Source organism: Stegodyphus dumicola, chromosome X2 (genome assembly GCF_044657685.1).
Source record: "Stegodyphus dumicola isolate Sdum_Otavi_A_Nest chromosome X2, ASM4465768v1".
In the NCBI taxonomy this organism is placed as follows: Eukaryota; Metazoa; Arthropoda; class Arachnida; order Araneae; family Eresidae; genus Stegodyphus; species Stegodyphus dumicola.
Genome location: NC_140781.1, coordinates 184,604,475 through 184,618,765, shown reverse-complemented (window position 1 = coordinate 184,618,765; position 14,291 = coordinate 184,604,475). Strand labels below are relative to the sequence as shown.

The 14,291-nt window shown below is 31.9% G+C and overlaps 1 protein-coding gene across 3 annotated transcripts in view; it reads left to right on the top strand.

Moving 5' to 3' along the window:
- C3G (C3G guanyl-nucleotide exchange factor) overlaps window positions 1–14,291 on the top strand; it is a 196,182-nt gene that overhangs the window by 137,765 nt on the left and 44,126 nt on the right. For all 3 annotated transcript variants that reach the window (XM_085809356.1, XM_085809354.1, XM_085809355.1), the window contains one exon: window positions 4,652–4,823. In XM_085809356.1, the coding sequence (XP_085665482.1) occupies window positions 4,652–4,823 (172 nt within the window). The remainder of the gene's footprint in view (window positions 1–4,651; window positions 4,824–14,291) is intronic.

Below are 14,291 nucleotides of genomic sequence, written 5' to 3'. Positions count from 1 at the left end.
GTAAGCCTGCTGATAGCTTTTTTTGTTCAGCATCGTTTAGCTCAAGAATTTTTCTTTGAATTTACAGTGCTTTTATAGATTTGACTGATATCTCTCAATTTTCATTCCTATTTTAGATTTGATTGACGGTGGCACTTTTTTAATCACTTTTGATGCCTGTTTCTGCAGTTCTTTTAACACTTCTGTTGTCAATTTTTATACATGTTGCTTCAATATTTGTGCAAATTGATGCATATAAAGATGATTCATCATAATTTCATTGACTGTTGTTTCAAACATTACAATGGTTTGCAATTCATCTAAGACTTCTTCAGCATTAAATCCACATTTTTGAAAGCAGTTTTTAACTGATTTTATGGGATAAACCCTCTGCATTGACAATAATGTACATAGTCTATAGCAAGCATGGCCAAACTGCAGCTGTAGAGCACCTTACTGTGGCATGTGACCTTGAAGCTCTATGGCCTTATAAATGCAACTTGCTCTCAACAAACAGTAGTTTAAATCCCAGCATATAATTGTATTTGGATATAGAAATCATGTAGTGATGCTTTTCTTATTAATTACTAATTTGATTTCTTAAATTATGTTATGTACACAACAATTTCATCTATTTCAAGCTGTACGCCACATCGCAGTAACAAACAGAATTGCAAATAGCTCCATTTTTGTCAATTACTATCACAGCCATGTTGCTTTTAGAGCAGATAATGACCATTGGAATAGCACAAAATATGCATTATGAGGGCAATTTGAAAGTAATGTTCTCTCAATTTTTTCTGAGGTTAATTTTATTTTTAGGCAGTTCCTGCTTATATTGTTTATGTGTAAACCCTTTGCTTCAGCATAACAGTCGTGATCTATTGTCTTGGAAGATTTGCTATTCTTCCAAAGATGCTAGTTTTATTCAGTCTTTGAATAGCTTGGGTAACTACTGAAAACAATTTCCCTCATGGAATGAAATTGCTGTCCACTCGGCTCTTTTCATTTGGAGAGGAATTTGAAATCTTGAATTTTATAGTTAGTCCTTTTACAGGTGTACTTCAAAGTTAATTCCCCACCCTTAGGAATGTTAGGTCATTTTCATGCAGTTTTCTTCACATTTTTTTGCATCTCTCGCATTAAAATGCTGTAGTTACATTTTATGAAACATTTTTTTTTTCATATTTCACATCTTTCACAATAATGCCTCCTAGGCAAAGATCATCATTTACATAACCAATGGTTGAGTATGCTGGAATATCTGGAGTTGTGGAGAGAATGGAATCCACTGGATTGATAGTGATTTCACTTCTGGTCAAAATTTTTACTTCAAGTTTTCTCAGTTGCCATTTATTATATAGAAATCTCTCACCTTTATCATCAAATCTTCATTTCAATAACGTTACATCAAGAAGTGAGTGATGAACTGGACATAATTTCCCCCCTCTCATACACAGCTTCTGTCAGTTGGTATTTAAAAAATATAATGGTAAAAAAAAACAATATTTTTAAGATTTACTACAGTGAATGTAGAATACAGAGGTCAAAGTAAAAGCTTGAATCTTTATATTGTTAAAGAAAACCTTGATACAATATCTGATTTCAAATGGCTTTCGGAGATAAATTTAGGTTGGACCTTAAAGTCAATTTCTGCTTCAGAAATTTCATCAGAGATAATCAGGTTTTAAAAATGCTATTTCAGAAATTCATGGCTACAATTTAGCTACAGTATATCTAAATTTGATTGTATTCTTAAAAATATTTTTAATATAACCAGTTACTCTTGCTAATGCTGAGAGAACTTTCAGCAAACTGAAGCATTATGCAAGATCTTACTTGGTCAAGAAGAATTTTAAAACATGGCAGTTTCTTATATGTATGATAATTTGGGATAGACACAGATAACTTTGGAAGAATAAATAGATCATCCATAATGAGAAATAAACTTTGAAGCTGTGTAGATGCAATGTAACAGATTTTAAATATTCATTTTATTTTAGATAACATTTTGCAGCCACAGATACTTGGCACATTAATCATACCTGTTCCAGAATGTAATATTTACATTTTTGATATTATTTGTGATAAGAAGTGAGCAGTGCAGCTGCAGTCTATAACCCCAAAGAGGGAAAAGCAAAGTGCAATATGTTCAGGACATACTCTTAAACTCTGGTTAAAGGCTTGTATAAGTTATTTTCATCAGATCATTATTGAAAGTCGCATGATATGGATCAATCTAAAAATGGAACAGTCCAGAAAAGATTATTGTAAACAATGGCTGTTTTTAGAATAGAGAGAGGAAACAGCCAAATCAAAATTCAGAATTAAGAAACTGTTGCTAATGTAAGCTATAATTTCTTTTGTATGTATTATTGTTATTAAATAACCAAGTAGTATACAAAAAACTGCTTGCCAATTTGTATTATGTTATTTTCTATATTATTTCAATATTCTTTGCAATTTATGATAGTTTTTTTTTAACATTTTTGTTTGAAAGCTATAAATTATTACATGTGCAGTTTTTCTGAATATATATAAAACTACATGCAGAAATTGTTATGAGAATGATTTAAATAGTTTTTTGTCGAATATAAAAGTGTGCAGCTATATAGTGAACCTTTTCTAAATAATCAGGCCTGTAGGTGCGTAAGACAATCATCCATATGAGATTTCATATATGTTCATCCATATATGATCATCATATGTGATTTTGTTCACGACTAAAGGTGATTTCTTTAGAAAAGAAATGTTCAATACTGATATTTATTTATATTCTGACAACTACTGATCACCTTCAGAGGAAGTCATCTTAGGTGCAGGTAATTTCCATGAAAGGATTCACTGTATTTAATTTGACTGCATATAGGGCATTTACTTTTTATGTCCTCAGGTGAAAAATTATCTAGCTGTAGTTCTAGATGCATTTAACAAATTTGTGCAATATTTTACTGTTAATGACATAGTTTTATTTACATGTTAAAAGCTGCTTCTGTTAACACATCTTAAATGAGAAATGACTAAACTCATTTTGTGAAGATTGTTATTAAAACATGGGAGAAGACTGAACTCATTTTCTGTGAATTATCAGTCGGTTTTTGGAGACAAAGTGGTTTTTTACAATAACTTCTCTTGTCTACAGTAAATTACTAAAATTCAACCAGGATACAATAGAATGTGATGAGGATGATAAATTGTCTACAGATAGTTTGTCAAATTATTCCTGCAAAAACGAGCTTACTGAGGATAAAATTGTATGATGGAATATCCTAGAACATTTTTAGAGTAAGGAATTTCAAGCAGTTCTGATTGAAACTGAGATTCAGATCACTCTTATTCTAAAGAAGAATGAAATACAGAAAACATTTCAGATAGTATAGCGTGTATAGTGTATACACTATGCATTTTAGCATATTTATCAGTAAAAGCACCATGGGAAAGGCGAACATGAGGTAGACAGACAGAAGCAAGTGCAGAGGGCACTAAAACATCATCATGGGCCAAAAGTGGTGTCGCCTCACTGCACTAACCATCTATAAAAGTGCACCCTCACGGGGTACTCTAACGCCATGCTCAGGCATTTGTTTACATTACAACATTCATACTAGTTACATATTAATGGTGCATAATTTGCATTACAGACAAAATTGACATGAGGTGTACTTTACATTGGTACTTCACAGTTGCATGGATAAATACAATGCAATAAGTTATTTACAGGTGTATTTACATATTTATTTTCTGTTTGGAGCTTTGTTGGGGAGGGTTGTCCCAGTTGCAAGCACATTAGAGGCATGTGGCCATTGATCATGGTGCCGGCCCATACCATAATACTGCATCTTGGATTTTAGTCCCTTTCCTGGATATATTCTGGATGATAAGCAGTACTACTCTCATGCCATATCAGTTGTCATCTATTAGCTGATGACAGACTGAAGCTATTGTCACCTGAGAATGTTATTCAAGCCCAGTCCTGTTTTGTCTAATTGTGGTGCTCATGACACCATTGCAGATGGGTGGTATAGTGTTGTTTGAACAATGGGACACCAAAACATATCTGTGGGTATATAGTCGTCTTCCAAACATCTGGCTACATCCAACATTTTGTGACCTACTTTATTGCTGCTGTTATCAAATGTGGTCCTTTTTCAATAAGACAGTCTCAACCACACATTGTGCAGTTCTTTCAGGATTGTTTGTTACCTTAGTGTTCATATGCTTTCATTACCAGCCTCATTGCTTAGATTCAATACCTATCTGATTAAGCATTACACATTACTAATCCCATTACAGAATGTTGACTAACCAGATAGTTAATTGCACCATATGTGATATGTATATCTCAGGATCATTTGTGAACTATGTGTTTATGCTGTGCTCAATAATAGTTTCATGTCCAAATGGCATTTAGGTGCACACATTTCCTGTTTCTGTAACACTGTTTTCTCCATAAATTGCAATACTGCTGCAAAATGGTAATGTTATCTTATTTGTTCATGAGCATGTGTATGTAAATAATTTCCTCCAATAAGCTCATTGTTTATTAAAGAATGTATTTATATGCTCAGTATCCAATTGCTATTGCAAATTATACATGTTTGCACATTTATGCACATTTTGATTAAAAGTTTTCTCTAATTAAATAAATATAAAATTTATTAATTTATTTTAGATTTTCTATATCAGGAAGCTTTTTTGACGACTTACCGCACTTTTATTTCACCTCATGACTTGATATGCAAATTATTGTACAGGTATAATAAATTTATTCATGTGGGAGACATGAGGCAAAGGGCAGCTAGAAACTCATTTGCTTTACTTGTTCGAGTAGTTGATGACTTGTGGTAAGTTTTTATTTATGTTGTTTTTCATTACAATACTTTATTTCAAACCTGAATTTGATTCTTCGTGAATGTGTTATATATTCAAGTTGTAAATGGATTTTTCTTTATATCTGTTGCTTGTGAGAATAAAATCACAGTTATTTTGGAGCAATATGATAAATTTTAAGCTTTAATATAGAGATAATCTATTAAAATGCCTTAAAGCAATTTGTTTTTAAATATGTTAACATTTATTGTCAACCCTGTCTCATGTTGTATGCTAAACTATCTTGGAAAATGCAAAGCTGTATTGAAGAGAAACAATATGTGAGAATTTTGACTTTAATAGTTGTTGGAGAAAAGGTGCAAAAAAAGGAAGTTAACACATGCATATGGGATTACGACTTCTCATATGCATGTGCATATGTGTCACATTTGTTTAACACCTTGAATGCCATGTGCATCACAGATGCTCCACAGTGGTCCTACGTTTCAGAGCCATGTGCATCAGATGTGATTCACAGGTTTTGTATTGTTTGAAGCCATGTGAATGACTTGTACTTCACAAACATGGATTTATGTGATTTAAAAGTCAAACAAAAAAAATTAGCGTTATATTTGCAAATTTTCACGGGACTAGTTTGGATGATTTTAGCAAACCATCAGCCTCAGCTGCCAAAGTGTGTGTGTGTGTGTGGGAGGGGGGGGAGAAATAGCTGATTTTTGTTGTTTGACTTCTAAATTAAAACTTGTTTGGCATGTTATTTTATCTTCATTATAGACTTATATGGTTAACCCTCTTAGCGCAGGGTTGCCACGCTACCTGGAAAACCGGGAGAACCGGGAAAAGTCAGGGAATTCGAAAATTGACCAAAATATTCAGGGAAAAGTCAGGGAATTTAAGTATTTTTGTCAAAATATGGAAAAGTCAGGGAAGTTCATACAACGATCCCGCCAAAAAAAGTGATTTTTGCGCCGACATCGGAAGAGGTAACTTTTTTGGCGAATTATGTATCACGTGAGTGTCATTCGGGTAGCTGGCATAGAGCCAATTTTTGCAGCTCCAACTTGATTGTCTTTTAGAAAGGGAAAGCAACTTTCCCGCAACTTTTGGTTTCCAATATTCTCGAGAATCGCATGTGCAGTGCATGAGCTAAAGAAAGTACCTGTTCTCGTATAAAACAAAATGGGTTTAATCTTAGTATACGGTACCATGGAGGTTACAATCAAAGAATATGTATTGTAAAGAAGGAAAACCTCTCTGCAACAGACGTGGCTGTGGCTCCGTTCCATCATAGAGGGAAAACAGCTGTGTATGTCTGATGTATCTGTTGCCAAAGCTCGAAACCGGTGTCGAAGTTCGAAGGTCACGTTATCAAGAGTTCGTAAAATGAATATCGTTTAAAATTTCTTTAACCACTTGCGCTAAAAAGACGTGCCAAGCACGTCGAGATTCTTTTGTCTCAAATCACGAGCGACGTGAACACCACGTCGATAAGCATTTATCGCAAAAATGAAAATAACGTGGTGCACACGTCGCCTAACAACGAGATTGTTTATTTCTCGAGTTACAGCTCTGGATTGCACTCGCAGATGCGGAGCGGCATAAATGAGACACTTTACGGCTTGTTATATTGTAGCGCACGGCACCGCAACCGTGAAGTTTAGTCTTAGCGCAAGTGGTTAAACTCTAAAGGAAAAGAAAATATTTTTTGGCGCAAGTAAATTAATTCATGGATTAGTTATTTTCAGAGGGAAAAAAAAAAAAAAAAAAAACTACGAAAATCCGTTTTTAAAATTATTGCGAAAAATCCAAGAAGAAACGTCCTTTGATAAAACGTTTCTTCTTGGATTTTTCGCAATAATTTAAAAACGGATTTTCATAGTTTTCTTTTTGTCAAAGAGCGATTCTTCTTAACACGTGTTTCTCAATTTCCTGTACACATCGCGGAGAGGGAAATTCTGGCCGCCAGGTTCTGTCGCCAAATCCCTTGGCAAATTTTCCCTCCGCATTCTAGCGGCGTAATAGCATTTTACTTGTATGGAACCTTTTCTTCTTTACATAGACGTTCTTTGGTTAGAATAATAATGGGATTTGGTGACATCTTGATGCGCAGTAAACGGGTCATTTTGGTCTTGGCGACAATTTTCAAAATCGTGCCAAAGCCTTTTCGTATACTAGAATTTTACCGCAAAATCTTTTTAAACCTTTTTTTTCTTTTTAATAAATACCTTGCCATTTTGCAGTAAAATAAAAAAGTAGTAATCAGTCATCTAGGCTAGCCATGTAATATAACTATATTCGCTAAAATATCATTGATTATTCTAATTCAATTTTTAAGTAATTATTTTTATGTTATTCATATAATTTAATGTTGCTTCTTCCCTCTAAATTTATTTATTATTAGTAAATAATATTTCCAAATTTCAGGAAATTTTCTCTGGCATAATTCTGAAATTAATTATAGCAGTATGATGACATACCATCACGAAATTTAATGCACATATTTTTTCCTTATGTATGCTGCAAAATAAATATAAAATACCTCAATTTATTAAAATAGATTTCTTTCTTTCGTTTAGCTGCAGAATGTCTGCAAAAAAAGCCTTATTTTATTCCAGAATGGGAAGTTTCTAATCTCAATCTTCAGTGGAGAAAACAACAACTATTATAATTATATTTGTGTTTTCAAGTGTTAAGGTGCCTTTTAAGAACATACCTCACGCAAATTAAATTTACCTAAAATCTAACCTAACTATTTAGCATTGCGTTGTGATTTATAAGGACCGGATTAGCCTCGTGTTGAACTGGTGATGATCATGAGTAATAATTAAATAAAACATACATTTGTTATCCAATATATCTTAAATTTTATTAAGTTTCTTAAGTGGAAAACTAAACAAAATTATCAAACAAAGTATACCAAGAATAATTAAGAAAAAATGTCCTCTGGGATTTATTGAATAATTAAGTGAATTTGCTACACAATACAAGTAATACCATAATTAATTTACCTCTTAGCACAGCCAACGTACATTACGCGGATAGACTGGAATTTTCTTGAAACACACCTGGAAAACCTGGAAAAGTCAGGGAATTTCATTCTCCTGTTTGAGTGGCAACCCTGTTAGCGTTACAGACGGATATTTCCGTATTGAAAGATGGCTTTCCAAATCGTCATGCACGGATTATTTTGCCAGCTTTTGATGAATCCAAAAGCGTTTCAAATGATTTTTTCTGCCTTACATTTTCGAAATCATTGAGGACAGAATATTCTGTACTGTCATTCCCTCTGACCCCCTGTCATGCTTAAATGCTAGTGGGGAAACGGCGGTCGTTAGAGAAAGATGTTACAATGGGAGGGTCATAAATAAAAACATCAAATCCAGCTGTACCATCCACCGACCTGAGGACGATTTTCGTGCCAAAACTGGAAAGCCTTCAACGCAAACCTTTCCGTATATGAAAAATTTGCAAAACAAAATTTCTTCTGCAAAAGTAAATGTAATTTGCACGGAACCCATGAATAACTTTTAAAGAATTCAGCATCACCTAATTTACAAATAATTTCTTTTACCATAGAATAAATACTTAAACAGGTATCTTACAATGACTGTAGAAACAGAGAAATTTGATATAATTTTTTTGTTTTAGCTGTGCACATTGATTAGGCCCACCAGCAGCCGAGCGGTAAAATCACTGAACACTGGTAGTTCGATCTGAGGTTTGAATCCCACAAATGGGCTGGCTGCATGGGCATTTTTGTGGTTTTCCCCATGTGTAACGTGTATATGAGCCAGTTTTCCTTAGAAAGTCCTCCTCGAAGGCATCCTTCCCCTTAGGCAGATAGCCCTAGTGTGCTTGCCGTATTCACAATACATTGCACATTGATTAAAAATACTGTATTTTTTAAAATTATTATAACAGTTTACAAAAAGAATTACTTCAATATATATTTTGAATAATTGTTCTGAAATAAAAATGAGATTTTTGAATGATTTCAAATCTTGTAATTCCATTTCAAATCAATGTGTCATTTATATGTTTGTATCGAAATTCATTCAGTTGTGTGAATGTGAAGTATGGACATTTTGTTATTGAAATATGAGGACAAGGTTCGATTCCTTAAAGAAAAATTCATTTTACTTTTCTGATTTCTTCTACTGAGAAACTTCCTTGGCATGATATGAAAAATCATTCGCAAATAATATCGTATTTGATTAAATCGCCTTTTGGCGTTGATAAAATAAAGTATTGAAAGTATATGAAATCGTATGATGCATTTTTTACCCTAAGCAAAATACTTCCATTTTACTGAAAGTGTTATCAAATAAAAAGGTCCGAACGATATTTGATTATGAATATTTTACTGTTATGAAGATGTGTTTATTTCCAAATTTCAAAACGGTTGGAACATAAAATTCTCAGCAGGTAAGAGTAAATATTTATGAAAAATAGTTGTTGGTAGAAAAGAAATGTAAATAGCTTTTCATAAAATCGTCACAAGCATTATATGAAAGTGGAAAAAATATGATGGTGATCTGGGTGATTCAAAAAACTTTGAAAAAGGAAATAAGAATTTCCGATTATTTGTCTATATCAAGATTTGAAATGACGCATTTAGATGCTCAGATACAGATAGACAACTTTAACTTTCATGGAGGACTTTCGGATGGGAAAACAATTTGTTATTTATGACTACGGTTAATTAAAACAAAGGAGGGCTGTCTCTGTATGGGACGGGATGCCTTCTTGGAAGACTTTTTAAAGAAAACTGGCTCATATTCATGTTACAAGTGGGAAAACTCAATTCCAGATCAAACTACTAGTGTTCAGTGACGTTACTGCTCGGCCGCTAGTGGACGTTATTTATGACTAAGGACTGATGAGATATGTTAAATTAGGTACTGATTACCATTTATTAAATTCATTAGTGAATATTTATGATTGGGGTTTTACTAAAAAGGCCAATATATGCATGTATTTCTTGAAATCAGTTTTCACATCTTATTAACATTTTATATGCAGTTTTTGTGGCATCCTTCCTTCACATCCACTCAAAATAATTTCACAGCCTAAGAACAAACTTGAACTATTTAAAATTTAATATCTCTGCTTCGTTTGAAATATTTCTCTTTGGTTTGGGTTACTTGAAATAGCACTCGAAGGCTATCTGCCAAAGAAGGGATGCCTTCATGGAGAAATGTCTAAGAGAAAATGGCTTCTATACAAGTTACACAATAGAAAAATCACGAAAACGTCCATGCAGCCAGCCCCTTCGCTGGGATTCGAACCGAACTACCCGTGTTCAGCAATTTTACTGCTTGGCCATTGGTGCGCATATAACCTTTTGAGATAATTTTCATAATATTACATGTTTAAAATAGGCATCAATAACAATCAGTGCTTACTATTGTGATTTACATTTCCAGTGATGTTAATCTCGTAATTAATACTCTTGGCTCTGTGCCTAAGAGCAGTAAAGCTTCAACTGAGGACTTTTAAGCGGAACTGGCTCGTATTTCCGTAATTAATACAAATGGGGTAATATTATTCTTGTCACTGTCAATGATACCAATCGTATGATTTGGTATTCACTTTCAGAGCAAAAATACATTGATAAAGAAATCAAAAAGATTGCACGACTAAACAATTTTTTCACTGTTCTAAGCAGAACCATAGTTACAATTTGTAATAAATAGATAAATAAATAAAAATAAAATAGGCTTCTGCACAACGACAGTTTTTGACTCATTTTATTACAAATGTATGAAGCAAATTTCTTTTCGTTCTCAAAAGAAATAAATATGTCAATGAATAATATGTTTTTCAGTGGGCTATAAGAAATTCATACTCGTCTGATGCAAATTATATATATTTTTAATAAAAATTTTGCAGGAGAGATTTCAAATATTACTTTCAAGCCCTAACTACACAGAAGTTACATTTTTAAGTTTTTAAATGCAGTTTTCGATCGTTTCAGCATCTTTTATAAGTGCTACGAACCGTCTTATTTCTCTAAATTTTTATTAGCAACATAAGGAATAACACATTGAGTGGCACTTTTTTCGCACAATTGCTTTGCAGACACTTAAATTTCACACATGTCTCGTGGACACATGCATTCGTGGATGAAATAGTCCATAACTGAAAGCCTAATTTTATTCAGTTCATTTCTTACATTAAAATCATAACAGCTTGTACTCTTTTTAAGATGTTCCTGGATAAATAGGCATTATTCTAAAATAGAAATGATAAAGTTATTTGAGATATAATTTTTCCTTCTCAAAACAAACTATTTATTTCGCCAAAATATGATCGAAAATAATTTTAGAGCTATGAAATAAGAAGATGAATAAATATTTTAAAATTCATTCAGTTGTATAAGAAAGTAAATAACGGCAGCACATCATTATAATGCATCATCATAATATCAGCTGAGAGCTGTAAAAAGTTTCATTCCTGGTAAATGGTTTATATAACTCTCCTTTTATAAAAGCTTGAAAAAGAGAATATATATATATATATATATATATATGTCATGTACTTTTGATGAATTGACATATTAAAGGCATTGTTGTATATAATATAAATATTTTCTTGTTATTTTATGAAATAGAGTGTCTGGAGCCCATTCAAATACCCTGTAGAATTTTAACAAATTATTTTATAGGATACAAATATGCACATGCTTTTTATGAAATATGCAAGCCTCATGCAAATTATTAAAATTAAGGATTATGAAATTTATTTTAATATAACTCTACATAAAGAAATCTGCAGGCATCTTTATTCCCATTATTTTTTCTATTATTATCATCGCAAAAAATAATAACAGTCTTATAATAAGCTAATTTGATTAGTTTAAAAATATGACCTGTGAAACTTTTTATCCTCCTTACTTCAGTTTTTGTGCTCCTTCCTTCAGTCCTTATGACAGCTACACACTTTCTTTAACTTGATATAAGATCCATTTATTTTAAATACTTTTCTAAAACGTTTTATAAAAAAAAAAGAAATAATGCTAGCACAAAATATTTGGTCGAAAAGTTATGTAAAACTAGGTTCAGTATCCTAAAAACTGAAAACAGATTTTATATTAGGTCCAAATGGGCAATTTGTTTCATTTACAGACACATACATGTTTCGAGAGCATTTGAGTTAATGCCACTTTGGGCTAAAAATATTTAGAACAGCATATCATTAGAATTTCCAATACACAGGCTTGCAGGCTGTAGACAAAAATGTTTTATTCCTTACAGTGTTGCCATTGCTCGCTTTGAAACTGTTGAGTTTTTTTAATCAAAAATCCATTAAAGTTTTACAGATTATGAAATAGACAATAAAAACATATTCCTGATTCTAAATTCGGGCTTCCAAGTGTCCTTCTTCAGGTGGAGGACTTTGTGATCCAAAATGTGATGACTCTAGGTAATGTTGTTTTTCCGCAATGCGAAAAACGTACATACGTTCATGTAGATTCTCATTATTTAGTTTCTTTAAGTAAATACAGGACGATAATATTGCGTGGCAACAATTTGAAAAATGATTCGGGCATTTAAAGTGATTCGGCGCAAAATGCCGTTTCAAAACTAATAGCCCTTCTGTGCTAACACTCATTTGGACTTTAAAAAGGAATTATAAAATTAAAAACATTAAAATAAAATCCAGAAGCTTTGGCCCAAAGGGACTTTTTTGACGCTTTTTGTGTTACCTTTATTTATTAAATACCATGTTCTTCGCAATTAAAGCACATAAATTCCAATTCAACAGCAATATCATAAAATATTTAAAAACAGCCTATCTTTAGAATTTTCGATAAACAGTCTCGCACGCTGGAGATAAAAATATTTTATTCATTACAGTGTTACCACTGCTCGCTTTGAAACTGTTGAGCATTCTAATAAAAAATTTGTCAAAGTTTTACAAAATATGAAAGAGATAATAAAACAAATTCGAACTCAAAAAGTCCAGTTTCCAGTGTGCATATTCGAGTGGAGGATTAAGTTATTCTTAATTTGATGGCTCTAGGTACTGTATTTTTAATAATGCAAGACATACATTCGTGAAGGTTCTTAATTATTTAATTTCTTTACATATAGTACAGGACGATAAAATTTGGTGGCAACGATTTAAAAGTTGATTCGCCGCTTATAGTGAAACACTGTAAAATGCCGTCTTGAGACTAGTAGCTCATCTGTCCTAGCACCCCTATGGGGTAAAAAAGAACTACGATTTTGAAAAACAAATTTGTAAATATATAAATTTAAACAAATTTAAATTTTAACAAACATGTATAAAAGTAAAAAAGCAAAAAATTAATTTTTTAAAAAATTTAATTTTTTTTTAAAAAAAAGTTTAATTTAATACTTGACTTTACTTGCTTGTTTCTCAAAAGACTTCATTAGTATTTTATTTTTAGAACTTTATTCTTAAATTTAATTCTTAAATGTTAATTTCTAAGGGTACCACTTTATTGGTATTTCTTTTTACTTTTGGTTTTGACTTTTACCCTTGCCTGCATGAATGACAAAACACGAATTGAATGATTGGAGAGTTAGGTTTGGAGGCAACTTCCCCTTGATAAGTCTGTCTCCTGCCTACTCAACAGTCATTCACTTATGTATTAAAAAAAAAAAAAAAAAAAAAAAAAAAAAAAAAAAAAAAAAAGTTTAATTTTAATTTGCTAAATTAGTGAATTTATTTTCATGGATTGGTTTTGCACTTGATTTGCTTATGCTTCTGAATTTAAATGATATTGTAGATTAGTTCGAGAATAAAATCTTTTATATGTTTGCACATTTTTTAAAATTTAAAAAAAAATTATTTTGGCTTTTTTTTTTTTTTTTAAGCTTTAAATTTGCTTTTTTTACTTTTATACGTGTTTGTTAAAATTTAAATTTGTTTAAATTTAAATTTCATTCCTTGCAGCAATGGCACAAAGAATATTTAATTAAATTTGTATTTAAATTTAATTTTTTAAATTAAATTCAATTTATTCTTATGAAACAATTTTGTAAATATATATATCCGTTAATTATAAAATCCGTTCTTAAATTTTGTATGTATTATGCACTCATTTATTATAAAATTGAAGCATTTTGCGGAAGATTTTTCTGCAAAATTGTACTCACAGGAATGCGTTCTTACATTCGGTTGAATGTCTCTCTTATGATACTGAGAATCGTTTAGCCTCTATTTCTAAAAACAGATGAAGTATTTTCAAATAGGGTGCATGTTGAATAGAAGCGGTAATGTAAAACGACTGGAAGAAAGAATAGGATATGCGTTGAAAATTAGACAGAGGGACGATAAGAATGAAAGGCTATGTCCATTGTCATTCTACGTATTATATATGACACCTTTGATGAAAAAGTCTTCTTTTGCGCTATCCAGGAGAGTCACTATTCTCTGAACATATATATCTATTATCTGTTCGTATAACTTGGCTCACACTGTAAAATTTAGAACGATGCGAAAGAAAATTC